This window comes from Ranitomeya imitator, chromosome 4 (assembly GCF_032444005.1).
Source record: "Ranitomeya imitator isolate aRanImi1 chromosome 4, aRanImi1.pri, whole genome shotgun sequence".
Taxonomy (NCBI): domain Eukaryota; kingdom Metazoa; phylum Chordata; class Amphibia; order Anura; family Dendrobatidae; genus Ranitomeya; species Ranitomeya imitator.
In genome coordinates, this window is record NC_091285.1 from 639095921 (window position 1) to 639110969 (window position 15049).

General features: G+C 42.7%; 1 protein-coding gene across 1 annotated transcript in view; it reads right to left on the bottom strand.

The window, feature by feature from the left end:
- Positions 1–15049, bottom strand: part of LOC138674632 (uncharacterized) — an 82645-nt gene that overhangs the window by 60961 nt on the left and 6635 nt on the right. Inside the window, exon 3 of the mRNA XM_069762448.1 lies at positions 8927–8998. Coding sequence (XP_069618549.1) covers positions 8927–8998 — 72 coding nt within the window. The remainder of the gene's footprint in view (positions 1–8926; positions 8999–15049) is intronic.

Below are 15049 nucleotides of genomic sequence, written 5' to 3' on the forward strand. Positions count from 1 at the left end.
TCTTTTTAATTTTTTTTTAATATTTATTTTTAATACTTGTGTAGCACCCTAATGTGATCCGACTTTGCATCCTCTTCCTTTGTTCATGCCTGTACTGCTGCCATCTTTCTATGAGCCACCAGAGGGCAGTATTGCTCCTCTCAGTATCACAATAGTTGTGTCAGTCTTGACAATGAAGTCACTGCCACAATGAATTTTTTCTAGCGAACCATATGTAAATACTTTTATGCTCCAAAAGACAAAAGTAGGCTATGGTCACACGTTGCGTTCTTGCTGCATTTTTTTTCTGCAGGCAAAACCTACTCTCTTGACAGTAAAATAGCCGCTTACAAAAAGCAGGTTTTGCTGCGTTTTTGGCCATGCTACATTTGGCTCTTGTGCATGAGGTTTTTGCACCAAAAAGCAACAAAACATTACTCAAAATGGGTAAATAATCGCTGATAGAAGTGACATGCTGAAGTTTGCGAAAACGCAGCAGTTTTCCAAAATAGTCAAGAAGAAAAACAATGTGTGCATGAGATTTATGAGATCCCAGAGAATTTGCTGATAATGTAAAATGCAGCTTAAAATTTGCATTAAGGAAAGCAGCAAAAACTCAATGTGTGAACAGAGCCTACGAGTGAAACCTTTACTGGCTGCCCAGAAGAAAGACATCTGCAAGTTTCCCGAGCATAGAGGCGGCTTCATCAGAGAACTTTACAAGTGAATTGCTGAAAGAAGAGCACAACATTTACGCAAACCAAACACAAACACTATATAGGACTAACTGACCTAATTGCCCCCACTATATAGGACTAACTAACCTAATTGCCCCCACTATATGGGACTAACTGATCTAATTGCCCCCACTATATAGGACTAACTGACCTAATTGCCCCCACTATATAGGACTAACTAACCTAATTGCCCCCACTATATGGGACTAACTGATCTAATTGCCCCCACTATATAGGACTAACTGACCTAATTGCCCCCACTATATAGGACTAACTGACCTAATTGCCCCCACTATATAGGACTAACTAACCTAATTGCCCCCACTATATGGGACTAACTGACCTAATTGCCCCCACTATATAGGACTAACTGACCTAATTGCCCCCACTATATAGGACTAACTAACCTAATTGCCCCCACTATATGGGACTAACTGATCTAATTGCCCCCACTATATAGGACTAACCGATCTAATTACCCTCATTATATGGGACTAACTGATCTAATTGCCCCACTATATGGGACTAACTGACCTAATTGCCCCCACTATAAAGGACTAACTAACCTAATTGCCCTCACTATATGTGACTAACTGATCTAATTGCCCCCACTATATGGGAGTAACTGATCTAATTACCCTCACTATATGGGACTAACTGATCTAATTGCCCCCACTATATGGGAGTAACTGATCTAATTGCCCCACTATATAGGACTAACCGATCTAATTGCCCCCACTATATAGGACTAACCGATCTAATTGCCCCCACTATATAGGACTAACCAATCTAATTGCCCCCACTATATAGGACTAACCTATATAATTGCCCCCACTATATATGACTAACCGATCTAATTGCCCCCACTATATAGGACTAACCTATATAATTGCCCCCACTATATAGGACTAACCGATCTAATTGCCCCCACTATATAGGACTAACTGATCTAATTGCCCCCACTATATGGGACTAACTGATCTAATTGCCCCCACTATATGGGAGTAACTGATCTAATTGCCCCCACTATATGGGAGTAACTGATCTAATTGCCCCCACTATATGGGACTAATTGATCTAATTGCCATCACTATATGGGACTAACTGATCTAATTGCCCCCGCTATATGGGAGTAACTGATCTAATTGTCCCCGCTATATGGGAGTAACTGATCTAATTGCCCCCACTATATGGGACTAACAGGACTAACTGATCTAATTGCCCCCACTATATGGGACTAACTGATCTAATTGCCCCCACTATATAGGACTAACTGATCTAATTGCCCCCACTATATGGGACTAACTGATCTAATTGCCCCCATTATATAGGACTAACTGATCTAATTGCCCCCACTCTATGGGACTAACTGATATAATTGCCCCCACTATATGGGACTAACTGATATAATTGCCCTCACTATATGGGACTAACTGATCTAATTACCCCCACTATATGGGACTAACTGATCTAATTGCCCCCACTATATAGGACTAACGGATCTAATTGCCCCCACTATATAGGACTAACGGATCTAATTGCCCCCACTATATGGGACTAACTGATCTAATTGCCCCCACTATATAGGACTAACTGCTCTAATTGCCCCCACTATATAGGAGTAACTGATCTAATTGCCCCCACTATATGGGACTAACTGATCTAATTGCCCCCACTATATGGGACTAACGGATCTAATTGCCCCCACTATATAGGACTAACGGATCTAATTGCCCCCACTATATGGGACTAACTGATCTAATTGCCCCCACTATATAGGACTAACTGCTCTAATTGCCCCCACTATATGGGAGTAACTGATCTAATTGCCCCCACTATATGGGAGTAACTGATCTAATTGCCCCCACTATATAGGACTAACTGATCTAATTGCCCCCACTATATAGGACTAACCGATCTAATTGCCCCTACTATATTGGACTAACTGATCTAATTACCCCCACTATATGGGAGTAACTGATCTAATTGCCCCACTATATGCGACTAACTGATCTAATTGCCCCCACTATATAGGACTAACCGATCTAATTGCCACCACTATATGGGACTAACTGATCTAATTACCCCCACTATATGGGAGTAACTGATCTAATTGCCCCATTATATGGGACTAACTGATCTAATTGCCCCCACTATATAGGACTAACGGATCTAATTGCCCCCACTATATAGGACTAACGGATCTAATTGCCCCCACTATATGGGACTAACGGATCTAATTGCCCCCACTATATAGGACTAACTGATCTAATTGCCCCACGATATAGGACTAACTGATCTAATTGCCCCCACTATATGGGAGTAACTGATCTAATTGCCCCCACTGTATAGGACTAACGGATCTAATTGCCCCCACTATATAGGACTAACTGATCTAATTGCCCCCACTATATGGGACTGATATAATTGCCCCCACTATATAGGACTAACTGATCTAATTGCCCCCACTATATGGGACTAACTGATATAATTGCCCCCACTATATGGGACTAACTGATCTAATTGCCCCCACTATAAAGGACTAACTGATCTAATTGCCCCCACTATATGGGACTAACTGATCTAATTGCCCCCACTATAAAGGACTAACTGATATAATTGCCCTCACTATATGGGACTAACTGATCTAATTACCCCCACTATATGGGAGTAACTGATCTAATTGCCCCACTATATGGGACTAACTGATCTAATTGCCCCCACTATATAGGACTAACGGATCTAATTGCCCCCACTATATAGGACTAACGGATCTAATTGCCCCCACTATATGGGACTAACTTATCTAATTGCCCCCACTATATAGGACTAACTGCTCTAATTGCCCCCACTATATAGGAGTAACTGATCTAATTGCCCCACTATATGGGAGTAACTGATCTAATTGCCCCACTATATGGGACTAACTGATCTAATTACCCCCACTATATGGGAGTAACTGATCTAATTGCCCCACTATATGGGACTAACTGATCTAATTGCCCCCACTATATGGGACTAACGGATCTAATTGCCCCCACTATATAGGACTAACGGATCTAATTGCCCCCACTATATGGGACTAACCGATCTAATTGCCCCCACTATATAGGACTAACTGCTCTAATTGCCCCCACTATATAGGAGTAACTGATCTAATTGCCCCCACTATATGGGAGTAACTGATCTAATTGCCCCCACTATATAGGACTAACCGATCTAATTGCCCCCACTATATAGGACTAACCGATCTAATTGCCCCCACTATATTGGACTAACTGATCTAATTACCCCCACTATATGGGAGTAACTGATCTAATTGCCCCACTATACGGGACTAACCGATCTAATTGCCCCCACTATATGGGACTAACTGATCTAGTTTCCCCCACTATATGGGAGTAACTGATCTAATTGCCCCACTATATGGGACTAACTGATCTAATTGCCCCCACTATATAGGACTAACGGATCTAATTGCCCCCACTATATAGGACTAACGGATCTAATTGCCCCCACTATATGGGACTAACGGATCGAATTGCCCCCACTATGTAGGACTAACTGATCTAATTGCCCCCACTATATAGGACTAACTGATCTAATTGCCCCCACTATATGGGAGTAACTGATCTAATTGCCCCCACTATATAGGACTAACGGATCTAATTGCCCCCACTATATAGGACAAACTGATCTAATTGCCCCCACTATATAGGACTAACCGATCTAATTGCCACCACTATATGGGACTAACTGATCTAATTACCCCCACTATATGGGAGTAACTGATCTAATTGCCCCATTATATGGGACTAACTGATCTAATTGCCCCCACTATATAGGACTAACGGATCTAATTGCCCCCACTATATAGGACTAACGGATCTAATTGCCCCCACTATATGGGACTAACGGATCTAATTGCCCCCACTATATAGGACTAACTGATCTAATTGCCCCACGATATAGGACTAACTGATCTAATTGCCCCCACTATATGGGAGTAACTGATCTAATTGCCCCCACTGTATAGGACTAACGGATCTAATTGCCCCCACTATATAGGACTAACTGATCTAATTGCCCCCACTATATGGGACTGATATAATTGCCCCCACTATATAGGACTAACTGATCTAATTGCCCCCACTATATGGGACTAACTGATATAATTGCCCCCACTATATGGGACTAACTGATCTAATTGCCCCCACTATAAAGGACTAACTGATCTAATTGCCCCCACTATATGGGACTAACTGATCTAATTGCCCCCACTATAAAGGACTAACTGATATAATTGCCCTCACTATATGGGACTAACTGATCTAATTACCCCCACTATATGGGAGTAACTGATCTAATTGCCCCACTATATGGGACTAACTGATCTAATTGCCCCCACTATATAGGACTAACGGATCTAATTGCCCCCACTATATAGGACTAACGGATCTAATTGCCCCCACTATATGGGACTAACTTATCTAATTGCCCCCACTATATAGGACTAACTGCTCTAATTGCCCCCACTATATAGGAGTAACTGATCTAATTGCCCCACTATATGGGAGTAACTGATCTAATTGCCCCACTATATGGGACTAACTGATCTAATTACCCCCACTATATGGGAGTAACTGATCTAATTGCCCCACTATATGGGACTAACTGATCTAATTGCCCCCACTATATGGGACTAACGGATCTAATTGCCCCCACTATATAGGACTAACGGATCTAATTGCCCCCACTATATGGGACTAACCGATCTAATTGCCCCCACTATATAGGACTAACTGCTCTAATTGCCCCCACTATATAGGAGTAACTGATCTAATTGCCCCCACTATATGGGAGTAACTGATCTAATTGCCCCCACTATATAGGACTAACCGATCTAATTGCCCCCACTATATAGGACTAACCGATCTAATTGCCCCCACTATATTGGACTAACTGATCTAATTACCCCCACTATATGGGAGTAACTGATCTAATTGCCCCACTATACGGGACTAACCGATCTAATTGCCCCCACTATATGGGACTAACTGATCTAGTTTCCCCCACTATATGGGAGTAACTGATCTAATTGCCCCACTATATGGGACTAACTGATCTAATTGCCCCCACTATATAGGACTAACGGATCTAATTGCCCCCACTATATAGGACTAACGGATCTAATTGCCCCCACTATATGGGACTAACGGATCGAATTGCCCCCACTATGTAGGACTAACTGATCTAATTGCCCCCACTATATAGGACTAACTGATCTAATTGCCCCCACTATATGGGAGTAACTGATCTAATTGCCCCCACTATATAGGACTAACGGATCTAATTGCCCCCACTATATAGGACAAACTGATCTAATTGCCCCCACTATATAGGACTAACTGATCTAATTGCCCCCACTATATGGGACTAACTGATATAATTGCCCCCACTATATGGGACTAACTGATATAATTGCCCCCACTATATTGGATTGATCTAATTGCCCCCACTATATGGGACTAACTGATATAATTGCCCCCACTATATAGGACTAACTGATCTAATTGCCCCCACTATATAGGACTAACTGATCTAATTGCCCCCACTATATAGGACTAACTGATCTAATTGCCCCCACTATATGGGACTAACTGATATAATTGCCCCCACTATATGGGACTAACTGATATAATTGCCCCCACTATATTGGATTGATCTAATTGCCCCCACTATATGGGACTAACTGATATAATTGCCCCCACTATATGGGACTAACCTATATAATTGCCCCCACTATATAGGACTAACCTATATAATTGCCCCCACTATATAGGACTAACCAATCTAATTGTCCCCACTATATAGGACTAACCTATATAATTGCCCCCACTATATAGGACTAACCGATCTAATTGCCCCCACTATATAGGACTAACCGATCTAATTGCCCCCACTATATAGGACTAACCAATCTAATTGCCCCCACTATATAGGACTAACTGATCTAATTGCCCCCACTATATGAGACTAACTGATCTAATTGCCCAAACTATAAAGGACTAACTGATGTAATTGCCCCCACTACAAGGGACTAATTGATCTAATTGCCCCCACTATATAGGACTAACTGATCTAATTGCCCCCACTATATAGGACTAACTGATCTAATTGCCCCCACTATAAGGGACTAACTGATATAATTGCCCCCACTATATGGGACTAACTGATATAATTGCCCTCACTATATAGGACTAACTGATCTAATTGCCCCCACTATATATTACTAACCGATCTAATTGCCCCACTATATAGGACTAACCGATCTAATTGCCCCCACTATATAGGACAAACCAATCTAACTGCCCCCACTATATAGGACTAACCTGTATTATTGTCCCCACTATATAGGACTAACCGATCTAATTGCCCCCACTATATAGGACTAACCTATATAATTGTCCCCACTATATAGGACTAACTGATCTAATTGCCCCCACTATATGGGACTAACTGATCTAATTGCCCCCACTATATGGGAGTAACTGATCTAATTGCCCCCACTATATGGGAGTAACTGATCTAATTGCCCCCACTATATAGGACTAACTGATCTAATTGCCCCCACTATATGGGACTAACTGATCTAATTGCCCCCACTATATGGGACTAACTGATCTAATTGCCCCCACTCTATGGGACTAACTGATCTAGTTGCCCCCACTATATGGGACTAACTGATCTAATTGCCCCCACTATATAGGACTAACTGATCTAATTGCCCCCACTATATGGGACTAACTGATCTAATTGCCCCCACTATATAGGACTAACTAATCTAATTGCCCCCACTCTATGGGACTAACTGATCTAATTGCCCCCACTATATGGGACCGATCTAATTGCCCCCACTATATGGGACTAACTGATATAATTGCCCCCACTATACCAGACTAACTGATCTAATTGCCCCCACTATGTGGGACTGATCTAATTGCCCCCACTATACAGGACTGATCTAATTGCCCCCACTATGTGGGACTGATCTAACTGCCCCCACTATACAGGACTGATATAATTGCCCCCACTACTTTACCTACATTCACTGAATGCTCTCTGCTTGAATTCTCAGGATCATTAATCAACTCAACTAAATTGTAACTTAGGGCAAAAGAAGATTTCCAATAGAAACTTGTGTTTTTAATATCAAACATCATTTTATTGAGTTAATAAATAAAGTTTGTATTTTATTCACAATAGAATCTTTAGTTGGGGATTATTTGTCTTATTTGAATACCAGCTTGGGGTAGATAAAATGTTTTTATTGCCCTTTATTGCATTTTATTACAATGTTGCGGCTACTGAAAAATATAATTCTGGCGTTTTGATTTTTTTTCTCATTATGCCGTTTACCAATCAGATTAATTTATTTTATTACTTGGCAATACTAAAAAAAATTTGTTTTATTTTTATGGGGCAAAGTGAGGTGATTTGAACTTTTATTTATTTATTTTTTTAAAACTTTTTTCTATCACTTTTTACTTACTTCAATAGTCTCCTTAGGTGACTTGAAGCTACATTCCTTACGATCGCCTGTGCTATACATAGCAGGGCTTCTGCAAAAGAAACAAATCCGGGGGCGCCACCCGGTAATCCGACGCCAAGGAAAGTGCAATACTGATCCTTTTGAACAGGTCCTCTAATCCAGGGGTCCCCAACTCCAGTCCTCAAGGCCCACCAACATGTCATGTTTTCAGGATTTCCTTAGTCTTGCCCAGGCATCACCTGTGCAATGCAAAGGAAATCCTGAAAACATGACCTGTTGGTGGGCCTTGAGGACTGGAGTTGGGGACCCCTGCTCTAATCCAGCAGGGTATCTAAGGTGGGTGACAATACTACGTGGCAGATGATCTCCAGTTCCTAATTCTCCGTCCAGTCTGTAAGAAAATGCCAACGGAGGTGTAATTACATTATGGTCCATAGAGACCGGCTGAGGTGACATATTGATACATTCATAATTTTTTATTAAAAATTAGAACGTTAATATGAAAAAAAAAAACAACAATCACCATTGTACATGAAAAAGACTAGGCAGAAGAGTCAGTGACTGGTAGGAGGGAGGAGTGTACAGGGTTGGTTAGGCACAGATATATCTCTCAGAGGGTGCAGGTTTGAAAAAGAGAAGTGTAAGTGTAATTTCTCACCTTCTGGAAATTTCCCCTGGTTTCGCCGAACTGATCTTTTTGTTTGCAGACTGTAAAAACTCTGTACAAACTCTGTGGAAGTCCGAGTTCTAAAAACTCCGCCCCCATTCCGCAATGTATCACTGGCTGACAGCCAATCCGGAGGGACATCCTGTTTGCTCAACACTCAGTACACTCCTTTCAGTTGGGCCATATTTTTTTAATCAGACAACACACAAACCTCCAAGATCGTTCTTTTCTGACTCTCAACATAGGATCAGTATAGGACATACTCTGCGTTTCACCAATCTCATTCCTGTAGAGCCCCAAAATCCGCCAGGCAATTAACCCAAATCCAAACATAAAGGGGAGGTACCAAGATATACAGTATATCTTCCTATTCTAAGTTCACATATATGCTAGCCACCTTAAGGAGAGACCCAAGTTGGGCTAAATGTAGCGGGACGAAAGAGACCGAAAAGCCCTCTACTTAAAGGAAATACATAGTGGATGCTTTCCTGAAACGGAAATTACTTGCAAGCAGCATAATACAAAGAATAGCAGGTTTACCCAGAATCCTTTGCAGTAGTTCAGTCATTTTCAAATATGTGTGAATGGATGTGTGAGACTCTAAGGCTGTGTGCACACGTTGCGTTTTTTTTTGCGGTTTTTCCCGATAAAAAACGCTATAAAACCGCACAAAAAACGCATACAATAAGCATCCCATCATTTAGAATGAATTCTGCATATTTTGTGCACATGATGCGTTTTTTTTCCGTGAAAAAAACGCATCGCGGTAAAAACCGCAGCATGTTCATTAATTTTGCGGGGTTTTTTTGCGGATTTCACACTCCAAAATGCATTGGGAAGTGTCCGGAAGAAAACGCGGCAAAAACGCGGCAAAATCGCGGCAAAAACGCATGCGGTTTTCTTGCGGATTTCTTGCAGAAAATGTCCGGAATTCTCAGGAATTTTCTGCGAGAAATCCTGAACGTGTGCACATAGCCTAAGGGTATGTGCATACGTCAGGATTTTTTCCTGACAAAATCCGGAGAATTCTGCCAGAAATCCGCGTGCTTTTTCCGCGCGGATTTCTCGCAGAATTTGCGCGTTTTTGACGCGCTTTTTGTGCGGATTTTTTGCAGAATTTTTGCGGATTTTTCCGGAATGTCCATTTTGATAGGAAATCCGCAGAAAATCCGCAAAAAGATAGAGCATGTCCGGATTTTTTGCAGTATGCGTTTTTTTTTTGCTGAAAAAACCGCTAACATATGCACAAAAATGCGGAATGCATTCTAAATGATAGGATGCATAATGTTAGCGTTTTTTAGCGGATTTATGGCGAAATTCCGCAAAAAAAACGCTAAAAATCTGGACGTGTGCACATACCCTAAGGGTCCAAGTACTGTCCGATAAGAAATCAGACAGTACTTGGACATTTCACACAGATGTGTGAGTCTGTACAACATGTGATACGAGCCCATACATTGCAGATAACTGCATAAAAGCTTATTTAGCTGACAGCTATCTTTTGACACCTTTATTAGAGATTCTGTTTATTCGGATATTCATGAAGTTGCTCCAAAATTATATATGGACTTTTGATTTATAAAAATTCTCATAGACAATGAGTGAAGTGCTGAGGGTCCACGCTCTTCATTCTCGGGATCAGTGAGTGTCCCAGCGGTCAGGATATTACCTTGCCAAGTTTGGACAACTGTTAAAGATTGTATTGTGTTTTATGAATATAACAAAGTATGACACTTATTACACAACTTCAGTACTTTAGTAGGAATCATGTTACAGCAAACGTAAAAGAAAACAATGACAGATATAACATGAGCACAGAATACAAAAATTAGGACTAGAAAGTGAAAAAATCAATAAAAGAAGTGGATGGTGTAGGTAAGAGGGGGATAAGGGAAGGATGTTGCACACTGAAAATGAGAAGGAAGGAACCGGGAGTGGCAGATATAATGTATTATGGTCAAGAAATGATTCTTTCGTTTCTGCTGCCTGAGGTGAGAATTGAAATAACGCACCTCCCCGAAGTGCAATATAAGGCTGGGGTCACACACAGCGAGATACGGCCGAGTCTCGCAGGTTAAAACCAAGCTCTGGCACCGGCACTCCGGAGCGGAGCGTGCGGCCGCACAGCAATACATGGAGCCGCACGTTCTGCTCCGGAGTGCCGGTGCCAGAGCTGGGTTTTAACCTGCGAGACGCGGCCGTATTTCGCTGTAGTGTGACTCCGGCCTACGAGTATGCACACACATCTGCTTGTAAAAATGACATTGCTCTGCATATGTTCAGTCTTTTTTTTTTTTACATCTTTTAACACCTTCAGGGCTCAGAAAATGTGAAACAGTTAACATGGTCATTCTTCAGGAGGCTTTTTTTGAAAGCCACGTGCTCCTTATAGTTGAATGTACAGAGAAAAGATGCAGGTGGTGGAGCCACCACAAAAAAATGATGGCAAGACCACCACAAAGCCTTTAGAGGAAAAACAGCTCTGGCATTTTCCTGAAGTGTCTTTGCTTTGGAAAACTTGGCAGATACGCCATCAGCTTGAAGACACCGTAGGCGCAAACCCGAAGCCTGCAGTGAATAAACAGAAAGTCATTCTCCTTTGAGAGTACAGGAACCACAGACTGATTTAGATGTAGTCACAAATAAATGTGATGTTTTCTCTTATTGGAATCATTTCTTTTCTATCTTGTCCAATCCCATGATGGCTTTTTACCTACATGGCTCATCTCTGCAGACTTCTCTCTTTTCCAGTCTTCTGTAGCACATCCGAACATGGTACCGTTAAACAATCGTGCCATCATAATGCCCCTTGTATAAAAAATATCTGCCTATACTGGGTGCTGAATAAACAATGGACATTTACTGCGCTTTCTGCACAAAATATGACCCCCACCCTGTCCCTCTTATGGTACATGACCTCCACATTGTCCTCTCCTATAAAATATTGTGTCCACATTTTCTGCTTTAATGAACTATAACTGCAGCACTGTGTGCCCATATGAATTATAACTGCAATACCGTGTGCCCATATGAACTATAGCTGCAACACTGTGTGTCCATATTATTATTATTATTTATTTCTATAGCACCATTGATTCCATCAGTGGCGTATCCAGGGGGGGGCAGCCGGGGCATGTGCCTCGGGCGCAGCCGACAGGGGGGCGCCAGCGGGCCGCCTGATGATGCGGCGGCCCAAGGAGGCGCCTCGTCGAGTCATACTCAGGGTCGGCAGGGGAGGGGGAGCGGGGGCTGTCTAATTATACTCACCTGCTCCTGGCGCGGTCCCTGGCTCCCGGGCGCCCCAGCTTCTTCCTGCACTGAGCGGTCACATGGTACCGCTCATTACAGTAATGAATATGCGGCTCCACCTCCCATAGGGTGGAGCCGCATATTCATTACTGTAATGAGCGGTAACGGTGACCACTCAGTACAGGAAGAAGCTGTCGGCGCCGGGGAAGCAGGGACTACACCGCGCCAGGAGCAGGTGAGTATAACGGGGAGGAGAGTGCTGCGCTGAGCGATATTCACCTGCTCTTCGTTCTGCCGCTCCGCTCTGTCTTCAGCATCTTCTGCAGTGACGCTCAGGTCAGAGGGCGCTGTGACGTGGTTAGTGCGCGCCCTCTACCTGAAAGTCAGTGCAGAAGACGCTGAAGATGGAGCGGTGGCTGGAACGAGGAGCAGGTGAATATTGAAAGTGCTGGGGGCCTGAGCGACGAGAGGCGAGTATGTGATTTTTATTTTATCGCAGCAACAGCAAATGGGGCAAGTGTCTGTATGGGGCATCTTATGAGACGATAACGTTTGTGCAGCACTATAACAGGGCAAATATCTGTATGGGGCATCTTATGGGGCCATAACATTTGTGCAGCACTATATTGGGCAAGTGTCTGTATAGAGCATCTTATGGGGCCATAACGTTTGTGCAGCACTATATTGGGCAAGTGTCTGTATAGAGCATCTTATGGGGCCATAACGTTTGTGCAGCACTATATGGCGCAAGTGTCTGTATAGAGCATCTTATGGGGCCATAACGTTTGTGCAGCACTATCTTGGGCAAGTGTCTGTATAGAGCATCTTATGGGGCCATAACGTTTGTGCAGCACTATATGGGGCAAGTGTCTGTATAGAGCATCTTATGAGACAATAACGTTTGTGCAGCACTATAACGGGGCAAATATCTGTATGGGGCATCTTATGGGGCCATAACATTTGTGCAGCACTATATTGGGCAAGTGTCTGTATAGAGCATCTTATGGGGCCATAACGTTTGTGCAGCACTATATGGGGCAAGTGTCTGTATAGAGCATCTTATGGGGCCATAACGTTTGTGCAGCACTATATTGGGCAAGTGTCTGTATAGAGCATCTTATGGGGCCATAACGTTTGTGCAGCACTATATGGCGCAAGTGTCTGTATAGAGCATCTTATGGGGCCATAACGTTTGTGCAGCACTATATTGGGCAAGTGTCTGTATGGAGCATCTTATGGGGCCATAACGTTTGTGCAGCACTATATGGCGCAAGTGTCTGTATAGAGCATCTTATGGGGCCATAACGTTTGTGCAGCACTATATGGGGCAAGTGTCTGTATAGAGCATCTTATGGGGCCATAACATTTGTGCAGCACTATAACGGGGTAAGTGTCTGTATAGAGCATCTTATGGGGCCATAACGTTTGTGCAGCACTATATGGGGCAAGTGTCTGTATGGAGCATCTTATGGGGCCATAATTAATGTTTGTGCAGCACTATATGGGGCAAATATGTTTATAGAGCATCTTCTGGGGCCATAATCAATGTTTCTGCAGCACTATATGGGGCAAATGTGTCTATGGAGCATCTTATGGGGCCATTATTAACCTTTACGCAGGATTATATGGGGCTCCTGATTCAATATGGATATTCAAAAACACTTAACCTACTGATATCTCAATTAATTTTACTTTTAGTGGTATCTATTTTAATATTATGGGGAATCAGGAATGTACCTTGGCTTGGCCATACAGTTTCAATAGAGTTAATGTTCAAATGGGGGAGGTTTGGGGGGGGGGGCAAACTGATCCTTTGCCCCGGGTGCAGGAAAGGCTAGATACACCTCTGGATTCCATGGTGCTGTACATGAGAAGGGGTTACATACAAGTTACAGATATCACTTACAGTAAGCAACCTAACAATTACAGACTGATACAGAGGGGCGAGGACCCTGCCCTTGCGGACTTACATTCTACAGGATGGTGGGGATGGAGACAATAGGTTCAGGGTTGTAGGAGCTCCGGTGTTGGTGAGGCCGTAGCTTCAGTATGAACTATAACTGCAACACTGTGTGCCAATATGAATTATATATGCAACACTTTGCTCTAGTGAGCTGTAAGTACCACACAGTATTCTCTAATGAGCTGCGGCCTGAATAGGTCTGTGGATCAAATTAACCCAGTCTCCTTGACCTGCTTAAAAGGTACAAAAACTGGGCAATGCCCCCCCACCATTATTTTTTACCAAAATGTATACATTTTAAGGGAAGCGACAGTTTAATAAAGATACACAAGTCTCATTTAGGAGCCTTTAAAAGCCAGCAATGGTCTTTGTCCAGCACCGGACAATGTAAAGTGCTAACAAATATGTCTTCCCTATCTAACAATTTTGGAAGAGACATATATGTTGGCAAGGGAGAACTGAACGCTGCGCTGAAACAACAAACTGGACGTGGTTGCTGACTGTTGAGTCTGTGCTACTGCAGGTTGTGGGCAAGAGGCATCAGCGCCTTCTTACTGGACAGCAGATTGGGAAGGACGTAATACAGGTGAAGGACCAGTGGTTTCACACTCAGTCACAAATTTTGTACACAGGCATTCTGCTCACCCACTGGGGTGCTGCGTATGTCAGTAGTATATGGCATATGCTAACAGAGGTATAATGTCGAATTTCCCTTTATAATAGAATGTGTGGGTAAGATTTTCTAACTAGTAGCGCATATATAGACCAGGTTTCATTATATTACTTATATTATCATTCTGTGTAAGGCTGACACCTGAAGAAGTGTATGGAGCATATTAATGCTTTGATGTTCCACAATGTCCAAGTGCAGACCCAAAAATCAACATCAGGCTACCGATTAA